General features: G+C 41.6%; 1 protein-coding gene across 10 annotated transcripts in view; it reads right to left on the minus strand.

Moving 5' to 3' along the window:
- Positions 1–1,104: 1,104 nt before the first annotated feature.
- The window catches only part of LOC105279139 (dystrophin, isoforms A/C/F/G/H), a 442,569-nt gene continuing 427,326 nt past the window's right edge, over positions 1,105–16,347 (minus strand). For 7 of the 10 annotated variants that reach the window (XM_026967749.1, XM_026967741.1, XM_026967750.1 and 4 more), the window contains 11 exons: positions 7,889–8,148; positions 7,266–7,424; positions 6,686–6,822; positions 6,153–6,357; positions 5,774–5,859; positions 5,359–5,686; positions 5,147–5,258; positions 4,422–5,060; positions 4,168–4,282; positions 3,479–3,586; positions 2,857–2,954 (listed from right to left, as the gene is read on the minus strand). In XM_026967749.1, the coding sequence (XP_026823550.1) occupies positions 2,857–2,954; positions 3,479–3,586; positions 4,168–4,282; positions 4,422–5,060; positions 5,147–5,258; positions 5,359–5,686; positions 5,774–5,859; positions 6,153–6,357; positions 6,686–6,822; positions 7,266–7,424; positions 7,889–8,148 (2,247 nt within the window). Of the gene's footprint in view, positions 2,955–3,318; positions 3,337–3,478; positions 3,587–4,167; positions 4,283–4,421; positions 5,061–5,146; positions 5,259–5,358; positions 5,687–5,773; positions 5,860–6,152; positions 6,358–6,685; positions 6,823–7,265; positions 7,425–7,888; positions 8,149–16,347 lie in introns of all 10 variants that reach the window. The other 3 variants (XM_026967747.1, XM_026967742.1, XM_026967748.1) reach the window with 3 other exon arrangements.

Raw genomic sequence — 16,347 nt, forward strand, 5'->3', positions numbered from 1 at the left:
TCAGCGAGTCCACAGTCCCTCCGCATTGAAACAATAAACTTGCAGTTTGGAAATTTATTTCCTTTACTTCTGCTGATTTAAAAAAATTGAAAAACATTGAATAATTCACTAATGAATACTTGTATTATTTTGCTCTTCCGGGACGGAAATTTATTTTTAAATAAAAAAGCGATTTAATGTTGCAAATTATAATAAAACTTTATTTCAATTTTGAAATCTACAGGATATATTAAAGACAATCGATAAATTACTGCGAAGAACAATCATAATTATTTATTATATTATAAATTTTTAATAACAAATTTATGCTTTTAAATATTTATTGAATATTGTAAATATTACGCAATTTTTGTTAACTTAGGCTTTTGTGAAGACTAGCCTTTTCGTAAAATGGCTTTCTTTATTTAGAGAGATTACGGAAATTTTAATGAGAAATCTGGAGAAGCTAGGCTTCTTATAAAAGGGCTGAATTCTTTTGTGACCTAAATATAAAAGTTAAACCATCTGCTACAGTTTGATACATCTGGTAGTATGATCTTCCAGATCTGGCGCCATATCAAGCCCTGTACCGAACAAAGAAGGCACGTGCCAAGGTTGTCCCAAGCACAGATGGTAACTTGCTAGACGAGGAATATATTTAACAGCTTGACTTTTTCAAGACTACTACAGAAAACAGACAGAAAGGAAGAAATAAATAAATCATGAACAGCTGTAAACTAAATTTGATTTCTTTGATGAACTAACTTTCATTTCTCTCGTTTTAATTGAAAACTTTGTGTGAAATTTTACGAATACCGAATAAATTTATTTCTTTTTTGTTGAAAACTTATGTGCGCCATGTTTAGTTTTATATTTATTATTATTCCATAATTAGCATACAAAGATCAAAATACAATATGCTGTATCAGTAATGACATAAACTTTCTAATCATTAATTAATATGATAATATGTGAATCTCACGGAAGAAACCATGTGAAGAAACAAAAATTGCAAATACTTTATTATATTCTTATGAATTTCATCAGCTTATGAATATGGCATTTCAAATCCGAGGCACGATCATAAATTCAAAGGAGAACGATGAATAAGAAAGACTTGGGGTTTGTCATATTTATATCATATTTTTATTTAAGCATTTTTTGTCCCATATCATTTTCAGTCATATTACAATATATTACAAGCAACGGTAGTTACCTGTTTGATGTTGTACGCAGTATATAACTTTACTTTTATATATGACTATAATTCTCTAGACCTTAATGCGTTATATTAATGTATGAAATCGCAAAAACCAACAATATCTTTCAACAAACTACGGAGACGGAGCTTGGAAACGTATTCGATCGTTTTACACTCGGTCAAGTGAAATCAATCTCCCTGTGACTTAACGACGGCGAATAACAATATCCGTGATATGCGTTCGCGATGTTTCTGTGTATATGTCGAACCGATATAAGGTATGATATTTTTCTTTCACGGAGGGATATGTATATTTTACATTTCACAAGCAGCGCATACTCGTCAGAAGTGGCGCAGTGGTATCATCAACGTATGGCATTTGGGTGATATGCGTGGAAAAAAATTTATCCTGCACGTTTGATTTATCCGAAATGTTAAAAAAAAATCATCTATGTGTGGTGTCGCGAGCTTGATCATTTGATAACTGAACCACCATGTGCTCGCGCTTCAATAATATCGCGATGAAGTATTTTCTAGACAACTTTATTACATATCAGAATACAGCCTACAGTTTGTGTATGTATGTATGTATGTATGTATGTATGTGTATGTGTATGTGTATGTGTATGGTGTGTGTGTGTGTGTGTGTGTTGCGTGTGTTTTGCGTGTGTTTTGCGTGTGTATGTTAGTTAGATACTTATCGATATACTCTTAGATATATAATAACATCCGGCAGACTTAAATGATAGACGTTGCCGTTTAAATTCATTTAGAAAATATGAAAAATCATGTAACTGGATAAAAATAAACTCGAGAAACTCGCGTTAAATGCGCGTCGCACTCCGCGTCGTTATAAAAGGTTCCCTTTCCCTTTTTTTTCGTGATGGTGATGTAAAATTCAAGAGCGCCGAGTACAGAGAGGGGCCAGGTGCGCGTGGATTCATATATATATGTCCGTGGATTCATACGTATTTCCCGTGTCTATGTGTCGTCAATGTCGTGTCATCGTCACCGTCGTCGTCCCGAGTCGTCGCAACATGTACACCGTGTGTGAGTTACCGTCGAGGAAGAGCCCGTGGCAGTGAACAGAATGGGTGTATGTGGATACAAGCTACGATCCTATAATAGATTATGTGATTTGATACATTGCTTTTGCATGCATTGTTAATGATATACCCTTTCGCGTGTATTTATCTCTCGTTCTCTCCCTCTCTTTCTCTCCCTCCCATTTACGCTCGTTATATCATCACTCGTTCGCGTAATTTTTTCAGGGCTACAGCAAGCATAACGGTCGATCTCTCATTACGATTAGCTTCATGATATGACGTCTCAATATGTAGTAAAGTTACTCTCAGGGGACCGCGCCGGGGGAAAGCCAAACCATATAATCCGCGTGTGCCTTATATCGATATATAATTCAGCTCTATACAACGACGTAATATCAAAACTTATAAAATACCCAAAATCGCACCGCACGAGGGCGAGTCCCCTGACCCTGCATTCGCGCGATATACCGTGTACTTGTCTCTGATATGCGTTTTTAGTGCCAGACTTGTTATTGGTCGTTACGATTAAACGTGTGCGATGGATAATCGTGGATGTCGAGTGTGGTGTAGCGTCGATCCAGCCGACTCGCAGCGTCGTCGTCGTCGTCAACGGGCGTGGCGGCGCGATTGTTACTTGAATGCCGGTGGTGGTGCTCGCTGTCCATTCGTCCTCGATGTATCCTCCGTCATGACCGTCACCAGTTCGCCTACCGCTTTGCCCAGGTCACCTGAAACGGAAGAGGGAACGTTCACTGTGCGTTCCTTCGAACATTGGGATTCAGATTTCATACGTACGCGATTAATTAATCACAACGCTGAACTCTCGCAATCTCATGTACTCTATTGGATAATCGACGTGCTTACATTCAGTTATACAGATGTATGAGAAAGAGAGAAGCTAGATGAAGTGGGACGGAAGAACGAGGAGGAATACACAAATGTACAAATATCGAAAGAACAGATTCACGCGGACGGTTAATGCGAAAAACTGTAGCATCGTCGCCGGCAACGTCGTCCGTTACGTTGCGATAATGTTACCTAGACACCGTTCAAGCGAAAAATTAAGGGAAAAGGGTAGTAAGTTAGTCTCACCTTACATCCATTCCGTAGCTTGAAAACAGGAAAGCCAACGAGTTATTTTTCGGTCATATCAAGCGCAAAGAAGTGATACATGCATTATCAGGTAATCAGGTGTGATAGATGACAAGTGCTATACGACAGACACGATCAAATTCACGTCGACTCAACGAACCTGCCATGTTCAGCAAATTGCCCACATTGTGGATAACGCTGTGAGAATGCGGCGGTGGTGGTGGCCTCTCTAAACTGCTGACTCTGCCCTCGTTTGAGCCTCCACCACCTGCGTCCATATACCCAATAGCAATAAGCTTATATATCCGGCCTCAGGTCCGATTAAAATATTAATATGTATGTATTTATATATGTGTATACAGTAGGGATTCTTCTTACGATCTACAGGTGGCGAACAGGTACAAAAGATTACAGGAATTAAGAGAAAAGAATAAAATTGACATGTGCCATCTGCAGGTGATTTAAATAAACAAATAATATTTATTTAAATAAATAAATAAATTTATTTATTTAAATATTTATTTAAATAATTATTTAAATAAATAAATGCTATCTATTTAATTCATCTACCGTCCGGTTTAATCTGCCCGATCAAAATGATCGAATCTCTACTGTATTAGTATGCAGTTAGTGTAGCACTGACAGAAAGGCGTTACGTCCGGCTGCACACAAATTATGATGAATATGTATGATAACCATTGCGGTCTGATTGACTGAATGCAATTAGCAATGATCCCAAATGGAAACACCCTGACGTATCTCAGATTCCAGATATAATCCTTCATTTATTCCCCATGAGTCAAGTCGCGAAACACAGTGAAGCGAAAGACTTAGCTGTAATTAATGTACCTGGAGAATCGTGGTAGTGGCCGTTCATCTTCGCCGGTGAATCGGTCGCCAGTTGGGACGCCGTTACGCTTCGAGTTTGCAAAGTTCCAGTCTTGGATGGCGAGGAGGCGCTTGGCTGAAAATATTCAGATAAAGGAATAGTTGATTTTTCAGACGCAATGTCCGTTTTAATAACTAAAAACAATTGATAATCGTATAAAGAAAAATTAATACTACAGATACCATAAAATGGATATTTAGAATGGCTAGTCTACCTCGTCCAGGAGCTGCCTGAGTCTCTGCAGCTGCGCCTCCAACTGGCGATTATGGTCCTCGAGTAACTGCATGCGCGATTCCAGCCGTTCCTTGTGCTGCTTCAAGAGATTCGCCTCGGTAATCATGTCGCAATCGGGCTGCCTGGTGCCGCGACCGTCTTCCGGCGTCGAGCCCGGCGTTTGCTTCGAGCGCAGTCTCTCGTACTCCGCTTGCAGCGTCGCGTTCTCCTCCTCCAGCTCGCGTATCATCGCCTCGAGCTCCTCTCTTTGTTCGGCGTCGATCGCGGCCATTACTTGAACTGGGCTCCTGGGCATGTTGATGTTGTCGCCACCGTTCAGGCTCTGACAGTAGTGCGCGATCAGCTGGTGCTCATCATCGCTGTCCGGCGTGGAGTTGCTCCTCGTGCGCGACAGCTCGACCTCGGCGAGCCGGGACGCGTACATTTCAAGCCGGGAGTGCATGTCTTGGCTGAGCGAGCTGTGCTGGGGCGAAGGCGCCGGGCTCTCCAGCGCGTCTCCCTCCAGGACAGTTTGCACAGGCAGATAGCCAACTCGGGGGTGCTTCTTGAAGTATCGCTTGGATTTGAACTTGTTGCGCAGCGCGCGCGTGAAGTCACGCACGTCTTCGCCGGACGTTGTCTGTAAAGCGACGAAGCGTTCTTTATTATACAGTACGAACCGTTTCTCTTGATAACGCTTGAACGAACACAGAGGTAGACACTTACCGCTGTGCAATATTCTTGCATCGGATGCGTCAGTTTGTGATTCTTCGCCTTGCGTCCCGAGAAGAAACAGTTTTGACACATGTCGAAGTTGAAGCACTTCAAGCAACGGTACCTAAAACAATTCACATATTTTTAGTAATCGTCTCGACAATTTTAGGCGCACCTGAAATTGATTCCTTTCGCGGCAAGGTGAACCTAAGGGATCGCCTCACCTGAATCCTATGATGGGATAATCCTTGCATATGTTGCACTTGGCCTGATGCTTGGCGGTCTCCGCCGCGGACAATCTGTGCAGCACGGGCAGCCAGACCATGCTCTGCGGCTCCTGTTGCAGCCAGCTCAGGAAGTGCACGGCCTCTATCTCGTTCTTGTCCTTGCCGGCTTTCTCGAAGCAGCTGCGCACGCTCGGCTCGATGTTTGAACCTCCGAACGCCGCGACTTCGCCCAGTTGTCTCGGTACTTGTATGCAGTCGTGCAGCAGGAGTCCCAGCTTGCGTTGATCCACCAACCGATTAGGGTCCGCGATCAAACGGAACAAATCTGCGAATAATGTAGAAGCGTCGTTATTCTTAAATTATAATAAATTATTATTGAATAGAAAGAATCAAGAATCTCAGCGTTACTCACATCTGTACTTTTCCTCCAGATGACCCTTGCAGAGCAACACCAAACCGACTTTGAACGACAGCACTCGGATCTGACCGGTCCGTTGGCTGAAAGTTGCAATACAATAAATAACAATAAATGTCGCAAATATAATACAATATTCTATTTTACAATAGTATATTTTACAATACAATACATCATTTATTAGAAATTATTCAATATAACATTTCGAGGATCGCTAATGTAGCGTAAAAAATTGGAGAACGTATCACATATCGGATGAAGGAAGTGCGCATATGCATGCACATATTTTCTAACGTGATATGGACGTGAGCGAGAGCGGGATGGCCAGCTGTATGACCAGCCGGAGAGACTTGTGGAGCACATTTGCTTAGTTTACCTATCGTATACGTTGAGCAGCCAGTTGATGGCCAGATCGATGCATAGCGGCACGGACACCTGCGTCGTGTTGTCTGCCGCGATCACTTCGTACAGTGACGTCAGTACCGTTACCATGTCGGGGATGTCGATCAGCTTGTCGTTCTGTGCCCGGAGCCCGTGTGAATCAAACTGTTCCAGCGCGGTGGAAAGGCTCAACATATCCACTGCAACGACAAGAGAAGAACACGTGTGCATGGAAACGTTTATTCATCGCGTCCTTTATCCTCGGGATATCTATCTATCGGTGTCTCGTGAAATATCAGGAAATGGAAATCGCAGCGGAAAGAAGCTCTCTCGCGTTGTCGACGTGATAAATGCGCGTCGAATGTGTTAAGAGCAAGTGACACCTAATAACGTTGCGTCGCAGCAGTATGCTGCTGCGGGCGGACGTGTGATTAATCGAGAAAATTATGATAGTTAATGAACGCACGGCGCTAACCAGGCAGCAATGAGGAGATGATTGATCACCCCATGGATGCGTAAAATACTCACGGCACAGTCGCTTTTGCACGGTGCGCAGCTTCATGGCGGTTCGGTACGCGGAGAAGCGAACCTCGTTCAGGTCCGCGAGAGAAGACATCAGCTCTATCATCCTCGGGTGATCCCAATGCGTGGTCTCCAATTGATGGCTATAATAAATAGATTTCGTTTAAACCCATACAACCCGCTCGTATTTGCGTGAACAAACGTAACACGCCAATAGAATTATGTAAACATTTTCTTCGGGGAATATATTAGTTTAAACAAAAAAAGATTTAACACTCTTTATGCAATTGAGCTTTCACATTCAGCTGAGTTTAATTATGCAACGATTTGTAATTAATCTTCAAATGAATAAATTAATTAGTACTAATTGTTTGGCAAATATTAATTGTACAACAGTTGATTGTTAATTGATATTAAAGCATCATTAATTAAATATATTTAAAATATATTTAAAATAGCGTTTTCTGATAAATATTTCACGATGGCTCGATCGTGCCAGAGAAAGCTCTTGGTCGTTCCGGGGATAATAAAGCGTGCTGCGTAATTTGGGAAACTCGTCGTACAAGATGCAAGAGAGATCGATTACTTGATATAGTAAGGCACTTTGGCGGGTGTGAGGGCTCTCTCCCATGGTGGCTCTACGCTGCTCGCGAGGAAAGCCTGACTACCCGGAGTGCTGCCATCCTTTCCGAATCCGCTTAGCAACTTGTAACGCTCGTCAACCGCGACTTGCAGCACCTTCCACCTGCGAAAACACACGAAAAAGTTAACGTCACCGCCACGTACCATCCCGGATTTAAAATCCAACGTCGTTCCGAGAGACGCGCCGTAAAAATAAGCTCCGGCATAGGCGAATTTCAGATTCTCCTCTCGGAGCCTTGCGCGGAAAGCAGCAGCAGGAAAAGAGAGACGCTCCTTCCCACGTCTCTGTACACTGCAGATCCTTGAGACTGCCGTAAAGAAGACACCTCGCGCGAGCATCTCTACAGCTTTCGCGTTATTACGAAAATACGATATAGCGATATTCCCGTCGTCGAAATTAAACTCTGCGATTCCTCTCAGTACATTTCGTACGTACACAATTGTCACATATATACTGTACGAGTAGTCGTCCACGTGCGAGACGAGACGTCCTGTTCGGCACTCTTTTCGGCGAGAACTCAAGGAGCAAGACGCGTGATAAATTTTTATATGCACGTCAAGCCATACCTGGTGTTCAGATCTTCGAGTTTCGCCAGTAAAGCGTGAGAAACGATGACGCTGCTCGACGCGAAGACGCTCGCCTGGTCGTTCGCGTCCTCGATGTTCCTCTGGATCGGTACCAGCCGCTCGCCGAATTTCTGCAACTGATCGAGCAGCTCCGACGCCTCGTTGGCATCGTTCGGATTCTGCCAGCCGCTCTGAATCGCCTCGGCCCCGGCCATCCGCGAGGAGAGATCCTCGAGGGACTTTTGGAAGACACATATTTTCTGGAATCAGAAAGCGAAAGCTACGTTAAATCACTGATACAGCGTCGCGCTCGCCGTTTGAATGATCGGAGCATAATGAGTAGATATATATTGTAATATGTAAGTATAATAATAATATAATTGGAGTGTGATTCGGGTGAAAATTTCCTTATCAATAATTAATGGATTCGCAATGATTGTCTGGTATTTATTTTTTTATTTAAAATAATATTTTAAATATTTTTAAAATACATTAGTAGCATTTAAATAATATTTTATTTTTATAAAAATTAAATCATTTAAATAATATTTTATTTTTATAAAATATTATTTAAATGCTACTGATGTATTTCAACAATTGCTGTTGGAGTCACGTACAGATGATTTATAATTATGTAGATTTTTCCGTTTGAATACGTTATTGATTGTTACGTCCGTTAATTAGGAAACGATGTTACTCGGCGCGCAATTATATCTCATTTACATTAAAAAATTGTGCATGTATTTATATGTATTAATGACAACATGGTAATATCATCACTAAAAGCATGAATGCTTTTTAATTTCAAAGAAAAAGACCGTTTTTAAATCTTTTGATATACTTTAATTGAAGAAGTCATTAGAAAGTTGCTTATATAATATTTATTAAAAAACATGTTTTCGCTATTACGTTTTCAGCTGACGTTAACTCACGGCAAGAGCGCTCATAATATGCCAGGAACTTAAGGGCTGGCATTTGCAAATGTCTCGCCAGAAAGAGAGAGAGAGAGAGAGAGAAAGCAAGCGAGAGAAGCGGCCACCATCTACTAAAATGAAAAATTCGTCTCCCGCGGAAGGATTACGCGAGAAACGATATTAATCCACCGAGGTTAACGAACCCACAAAACGTCTCTGACAAACGTGTCTCTTGTACCAAGAAAAGAAAAAGAAATATATATATATACACACATAATTTTGCAGAATTTAATACAGACAACTGTATAAAAATATCAAAATTACGATTATTAATCTGTACGTGTGATTCCCGAAATAGTTAATAATTCAAAAAGTCACGCGGTTTTAATAGTGATACGCGTTGCGATGGTGGTTTAATTATCGACGAGGACATTTTTCCCAGGCCGTCGTTTAAACATTTCGCCGCCACAATAATTCGCCGGTGATGAGTAATCACGGCAGTTGGAATAAAATAACAAGCGCAATAGCGTCAATTAAAATATTCATTTTTACGTGACGAAAATGCGAATTATTCATCCGGTATTGTCCGATACGACGTGCATGCTTTAAGCATGCACGTATGCGAAACGCCCGGGCCGGTTTTGTTACCGTAATTACTGCCCAAAAGTGATGCTTTCTGCATAAGAGAAAAAGTTTCACGTGAGCGATGCTGTCCGCAGACGGACAACTCACGAGCTGGGTAACTGGGCGTGCTGCAGTTTTACGGTCGCATGAGCTGTATTTATCGTATTATCATTTACGCCGCTCGCCTCTTACTCTACTTGAGAAACTCGCCGGTATAATTGGTCTTGAGGCATTATCAAATTGCGAGTACTTTAATCCCGCCTTTTGATATTCGCGTGACTGGCGCGCGTTCTCCAGTCGTGAGACCAGACCCAGCGTTGGTTCCCAATTAAAACGGAAGAATGTGGTGAATTGTTGAAGAAACAAGTCATTCTTTACATTCGATCCGTGATCGTTCTGGCAACAAAAGGAATTGACTCAAAATTTCTGCGAAAGTAACCGTTTAAAACCGATACACAGAAGAGTGATCAATGAATGTGCATGCAGAGTTCTCAAATATTATCTATAAAAATGCTTAACATTATGTGAGAGAATGAACGTCTGATTGAGCATCAAGATAAAGGTAGAAATCGACGAACTAATGAGAACAAATAATTCTTTTGTCACGAGAGGTAATTTTCTCCTCTGATATCCGCGAGCCCGTTCGACACGAATGGAGGCAGATACGAGACGACAATTGTCAAGTACAAATGGCACGCTTTCTCGGCCCTTTCAATTTTCATTCCCGCACAAGGAGCGGTGACTAGCGTCGCGATAAAATCCACCGGGCATTTATCAGTCGGTGATACGGTGCAGTGAGAGGGAGGAGCAGGAAGAGTGAAAAAGAAGAAAGGTGATCGGTCGGTCGGTTGGTCGGTCCCACGATGGCATTTGCATTCCAAATAAACGCCATCGACGGACGCTAAATCGCTCTAATTAGTCGTCTCTCTATGGAAGTGCTTTAAGCGTCTCTTGTTCTCCGAGAGCGGGATAAGGAAAAAGGCAGACGTGTAAAAGCGGAGCTTGAATGGAAGAGCGGCAGTAAGAGAAGGATCGAGAGAGCTGGAAGAGAAGTTGCGGTCTTGCTCGCGAAGCAAGAAATTGGTACGATCAGACCGATGAAAACGAGTCCGAAAAAAGCCCAGTTTCCTTTGTTCTTAACAATATGAAGGGAGGGAAAAGAGAGAGAGAGAGAGAGAAATTGTGAACGAAAATATATGCTAAAAAATTATGGATAATAAAAGCTCGTCCTGCGATCGAGTGGTCGGTGGTTTCGTCGGTGTTTATATGGTGTATCATTTAAAAAAATAAAACACTATTACGCGCATTATTATGCATTATAATTATTATGAAAAATGTCGAATAACTCACGATAGATTGATATTAATTTCTAAATAACTGATATAAATTCCGTTCGCGTATTATAATTCCGTTACGCAATCGAGTTTGATACACATACATACGTGGTCGACTTACTAAATTCGAGATTGAAAAATAGCTATCCGAATTACCACGCGCACGGAGTTAAAATTATTACGCGATTCGCATTCAGTTGATTATACATATATTATGCGATAAATGTGCATTGTGAATAGCGCGTCATCCATGATGCGGATTGCGTCCGACATAAAGCGCCCCTAATAACATTCATCGCGGATGCTAATGAGGAATTATTGTGCTCAATGAAAATGTAATTATTCAGAACACTAAAACGCGCAGCGTTTTCAGCATCGCCCTTTCGTGAATTCGCATGAAGTCGTGTGAAAAAATCAGTGCAACGAGAGCGCTGATCCCGACTGGTGAACCAGATTTATCTCAGTGCACACACGCACGCACGCACGCACGCACGCACGCACGCACGCACTTGGCATTCTGGTTACGTAAAAAGTACAAGAAAGTACAAGACTAAGACGATAATTTGATTGTACATATAATGACTCTGCGAGTGTGGATAAGCAGGGTTGGAGAAGCATTTAAATGCGTGTAAATCCGTACGCGTAATACGCTAAACATGATATGCTTCAAGCGTAATCTGGGCTTAAAAAGAACGAAAGGATTGGCGAGAGCAAAAACAGAAAATATTTAAATAAACTCTCGCTTGGGAATTTTTACATAAGAGACAAATGTACAACTTGTGAAACAAAATTTTGAAATTTAATTGATAAACGAAGATGTGTACAATTTTTAATTGCGGTACAAATTTTCGTAATAACGCTGGATCCTTTTTAACCTAAATAAATTTAAATTGCGAAAATCTTGATAAACCAATTCTTCCTTTTTCGCAAAAACCATTAATGAAACGTTCGTGATTAAATTATCGGTGAAACAGCGCTCTCCGCGCGCAGCAACGCATAGAGATTATTCCGTGTCTCGCTACGTTGCCGTAAAATGACGTACGAAAAATAGTCAAACGAGAGCGCATTTGCGTGTCGTTTGAAAAACGAAGGAAAAAAAAGAGTCGGGGTTCGTGTGTTCCCTAGTTCTCCAAGTTGGCCGCAATAATTCGCTCGGCAAAGTACCGCAGGAAGTGTGCGCTGACACGCCGGCAAATGACGCGGACGCGGCTTCGCTCCGCCGTAATTTTATTTACGGCGGATAAGGAAAATATGGAAAACGAGGAAAAGCTGCATGTGGGTAGTGTCAGCTGAAAGCGACAAGCACTAGAGAGAACTTAAAATTCTAACCATCCCCTAATAAGAATCGCGTGATAATCCTGACTTTTGTCAGGATATCGTGTTTCAACGGAACAGGTTGCTCTTAGGCGGAATTATAATAATTTCGCGAAAGGCGGAACGCGCAGGAAAGAACACGAAATATATTCGGTCGACCGACGTAGAACTCGAAAAAAACCTCGAGTGCAACCGATGCACCGCATTTTCTCGAAGCCGTTTCTCTTGGTTTTAATTCTGTCTTGTATTATAAAATAATATATTTTTATTTGCGTAGGTGACTCAAATCTTTCTTTCAAACCAGAAATAACAGAAATAACGAAAAACTTAAGAATTCATGCTTATTGTCGCGCTTTCGAAGCTCCGCGATGTTCACCTTCGTTGAGCAACGATAGCAATCTCGCTTAAACATTATTTCGTGACTGTCTGCTTGATCCCAGCAATTAATCGCGCCGAAAGGAGTTTGTCGACTTCAGTCTGGCCGAGAGTGACGAGATGGACGAGAGCGGAGCCAACATCGTGCACCTGGACGTGAAATAATCGGACCAGGCCCCGTCGATACCTCTGGAGAGCCTCCGAAGGCCTTCGCGTGCGAAATCGCCGGTTGGGGCGGAAAGGCCGAGGCCGAAATAATTCCTCGCCGCGGCGTCTGCAGCGTCATTTATTATGTAGTCAACCGAGGCAATTAAAGTTAACTCGACTGTGCCGAGAGTCGTCGTCCCTGCACGCTCTCGCTCTTCTCGCGGCTCCTTCCGCCGTGTCTCGTCCTGGCGAACAGCCTCGACAAATTTCTCTTCGTAGAATTCGCCGAGCTAATTGTCTGGCGTCGCGTCCGATATTCCTCCCGAGACCATCCGCGTGGACCATTTGGCAATTAGCTGCTTGACTTTGCGCGATTCGTCGCGAGAGATCGCGCCCTTTCCTCTTCTGTCTTCTTCTGTCTCGTCCTTGCACTTTTGTCCGATTACTCTCGATCTGCGCTTGTGCAGTCTTATATCTAAGGATCAAGTTGCGAGTTTTATCGACCTTAATTTGCGTTTCGATTTAATGCATGTCAAATGGAACGTCTGATTCGATGTGTGTGATTTCTATGAGGAGGATTGTTTTTACGTATTTTGACAAAGTTATGTTCTTTTGTTGCGTTAATATCAGCAGCATTTATCTCGTTTAATTGGATTCTCGTTCTACGAATCTACTGGTATAGAACCGTAATCTGCAAACAGACAGCGATTGTTCCGGATTTAAATTTAATCAATTGTCGGTGTCGAATCGAAATTGTCGATACGACTCAACCTCAATGCATCAAGTAGAATGACACGAGCAATCGATGGTAGATTAGACTGATTAAAATTCGATAGTTCTTTGTTACACCGGCGCACAAATCAAGATTGCTCGGCGAATAAACGAGAGAACATGCAATTGTTACAACATTCACCGTATTACACCATACATTGATCAAATCACGTCTCAGACGCGCATAGTTAAGTGACAAATAGCGAATCGCCGGAAGAAAAGAGCATTTCCAGAAAGGATATTCGATCGCGACGTCTTGGAAGGTGATGAAGCAGCTTTAGCAAGACACTCTTCTTGGAATCACTCTACCTGAGAAGATGCTTTTATTCGCTGGACAAAAGCAGCGGTAGCCCCAACACGAGTCCAGCGAGAAACTAGCAGGTAAACGGATTTCAATCCTTGTATTATAATATTAACATTTTTAAATGTGTCGATGACAAAACATCGCTCTCAGTTGCCGAAATAAATTGAGTTTTACATTGCAACGAAAACGATATAAAAAACTATAAAACGATATAAAAAAACACTATGTCACAATTCACGGAGGACTTACTTTCGTTAAATTTGTACATTTTTTAATTATATTTCGAATTTCATCGGAGAATATCAAATTATCGTTGTATCTTCTAATAAAACTATGTAAACTGGATATCAGGCTTTGCCGAGCATTACAGTACAAGATTATTTCCGTTACTTCCGTTTAAGTTAACGTCGCTGTTATCCCCTTCTTATATAAATTCACGATGTTGTTTAAATTCAAATGTGGGCATCCCGGTATGAGAACGGACATGAGGAAGAACCGACAATAATACGTAAGACTTGTGTACAGAGTTCCCCGGTGCCGAGGAAGTTACAAACTACGCTAAGAGACTTAGCTAGCGCGATATTGGAACATCGTGCACGATGGATCTTATAAGCAGCTTATATGCAGCTTCTATCACGGCTTAACGTGTAAGTTTCCGCGTTTGTCCGGCCTATCGAGAAGACTATAACAACGCAGACGACGAACAGAAGCGTGATATGTTATACGGCGGAAGGACTTGCGCAACAGCTATCGACGAGATGTCTACAACGTGGAATTTATTCTGGCAATATTGCAATTATTAGAGTATATTAATAATAATGATTGTTGTACCATTACGAGTTTCTTCCAATAGCAACATTATTAGGAATAATAAGAAGGAAAGCAAGTCGCATTTTGTTTACTATGACAAATTCATAAACCTTGCTGGATCATGATTCTTTTCCATTTTTTAAAGTTATAAAAAAATTATTTTCTCTCTCTCTCATTTAAATTTAAATAATTTTTTTATTTTAAACAACCCGACGGTTTATAAAGATATAATACTACGAAATACTTATCATGAGCAGACAAATGATCAAATAATTTTATTATTTTTATTTTTCTTATTTGCATGATAAAATAACGAAAGTATAACGTAGTAGATAAGCATTAAATTATCTCCCTGCTCTAGCAAGGATTCTTGAGCCGGGAGATAAGCGAGACCGAGATGAAAATTAACATTCGCAGAGGAGCGGACTAAGCGGACGGATAATCCGCGCGCGTCTCCCACGCGTGTGTCCCAAAAAGAGGCGAAGCGGAGTGAAGAAAGCGCGAAACCGCGCTGATGAACGACGGACGACCACCACGAATTCCCCAGTAAATATTCGGATTTTCCACCGTGCTTTCCGTTATTTATCGCGTTGTCGTCATCGTCATCGTGGACACGAGGCGGACAAAGCCGCGGTCAGCCGCGGTTCGAGGTGACTAAGCGGCAATATCGTGGCACCTCCTCGCCGTTGGCAATGCGCCACGTGCGTCTGTTATAAATCCGGTCTCGTAGCCGCAAACCGACGTACCCTAGACCTTAACCACGCGGCTTCCTCCCGTGCTACTAGCGCGTCGATTACCCGCTCGCTGCGCTTTTACGTAAAACAAATCTGAGCTGAAATCTATGCGCTATGTGACTTCAAGCATGACACTTGCCTTCAATCATGCACTCGTGCATTCATCTACTACCAATTTCTAATCAATTTCTGCTACTCAGTGTTAATCCTTCAAATATTGTTTATTGTGTTTAAAATAAGAAATCTATAAATAAGGAATGAAAAATTAAGAAGGAACATTTCTTAATAACATTAATTTTTTACTACTATCTGCTATACTTGAATACTATCAGCATCTATTAACTTGCTTTTTGGTAGTGACTTAATATGATATTAACAATCTGCGTTGTAACTATCAGAAAAGTGTTTTGTGGTTATCTTATGTCACATAATTCATAATACACAATTTGCGACAGCACTCAGTACATCACGATGATCGCTCAATAAAGTTCAATATCCAGCGAGTGTCTTGCTTTCGAATTGCTCGTAGTCAAAGAGTTAATGTTGAAATAAAATAGAATTTAATACAGAAAGATTTAATATTATTCAATAATACAGCATTCATATAATTCTCCTAACGCTGTTACAGAATGCAAGCAAATCTCCGAATCACGCGATGCAAGAGCGTGTTCTTAAAGTGTGCGAAATGAATCTCAGTGACACCGTGTTTAATCGTGGTCGAATACAGGACAGAAAGACCGTACACGTAAGACCCCTATAATGTAAAGACCACGTACCTTCTGTGCAAAGTAAAGAAATGGCGTATTGCATGGCGACGGAAATTAGATACCAGTGGAGAAACGCTATTATGTGGGCAAACTTGAGGAGCAGCCCCTGAGCGCTCTCGAATATCCATCGTGGCGCAAGATTTCGTTTCACCGGCGATAATGTTCCGAAAAGCTTCTATGCGATACCCATATTGATCCGCTATAATTGCCGCTTGTTTTACGCGAAAGTTTTTGACCAGGACGAGGAATCTCCCCAAGTGCAAGTTGTTGGAATACAATGGGTTATTAAACTGATGAATGGCAGCTATATACGCTGTTAAACGAGGAGATGTTCGAGAAGTGATGTTAGATATGGAGCAACACAC

Source organism: Ooceraea biroi, chromosome 2 (genome assembly GCF_003672135.1).
Source record: "Ooceraea biroi isolate clonal line C1 chromosome 2, Obir_v5.4, whole genome shotgun sequence".
Taxonomy (NCBI): domain Eukaryota; kingdom Metazoa; phylum Arthropoda; class Insecta; order Hymenoptera; family Formicidae; genus Ooceraea; species Ooceraea biroi.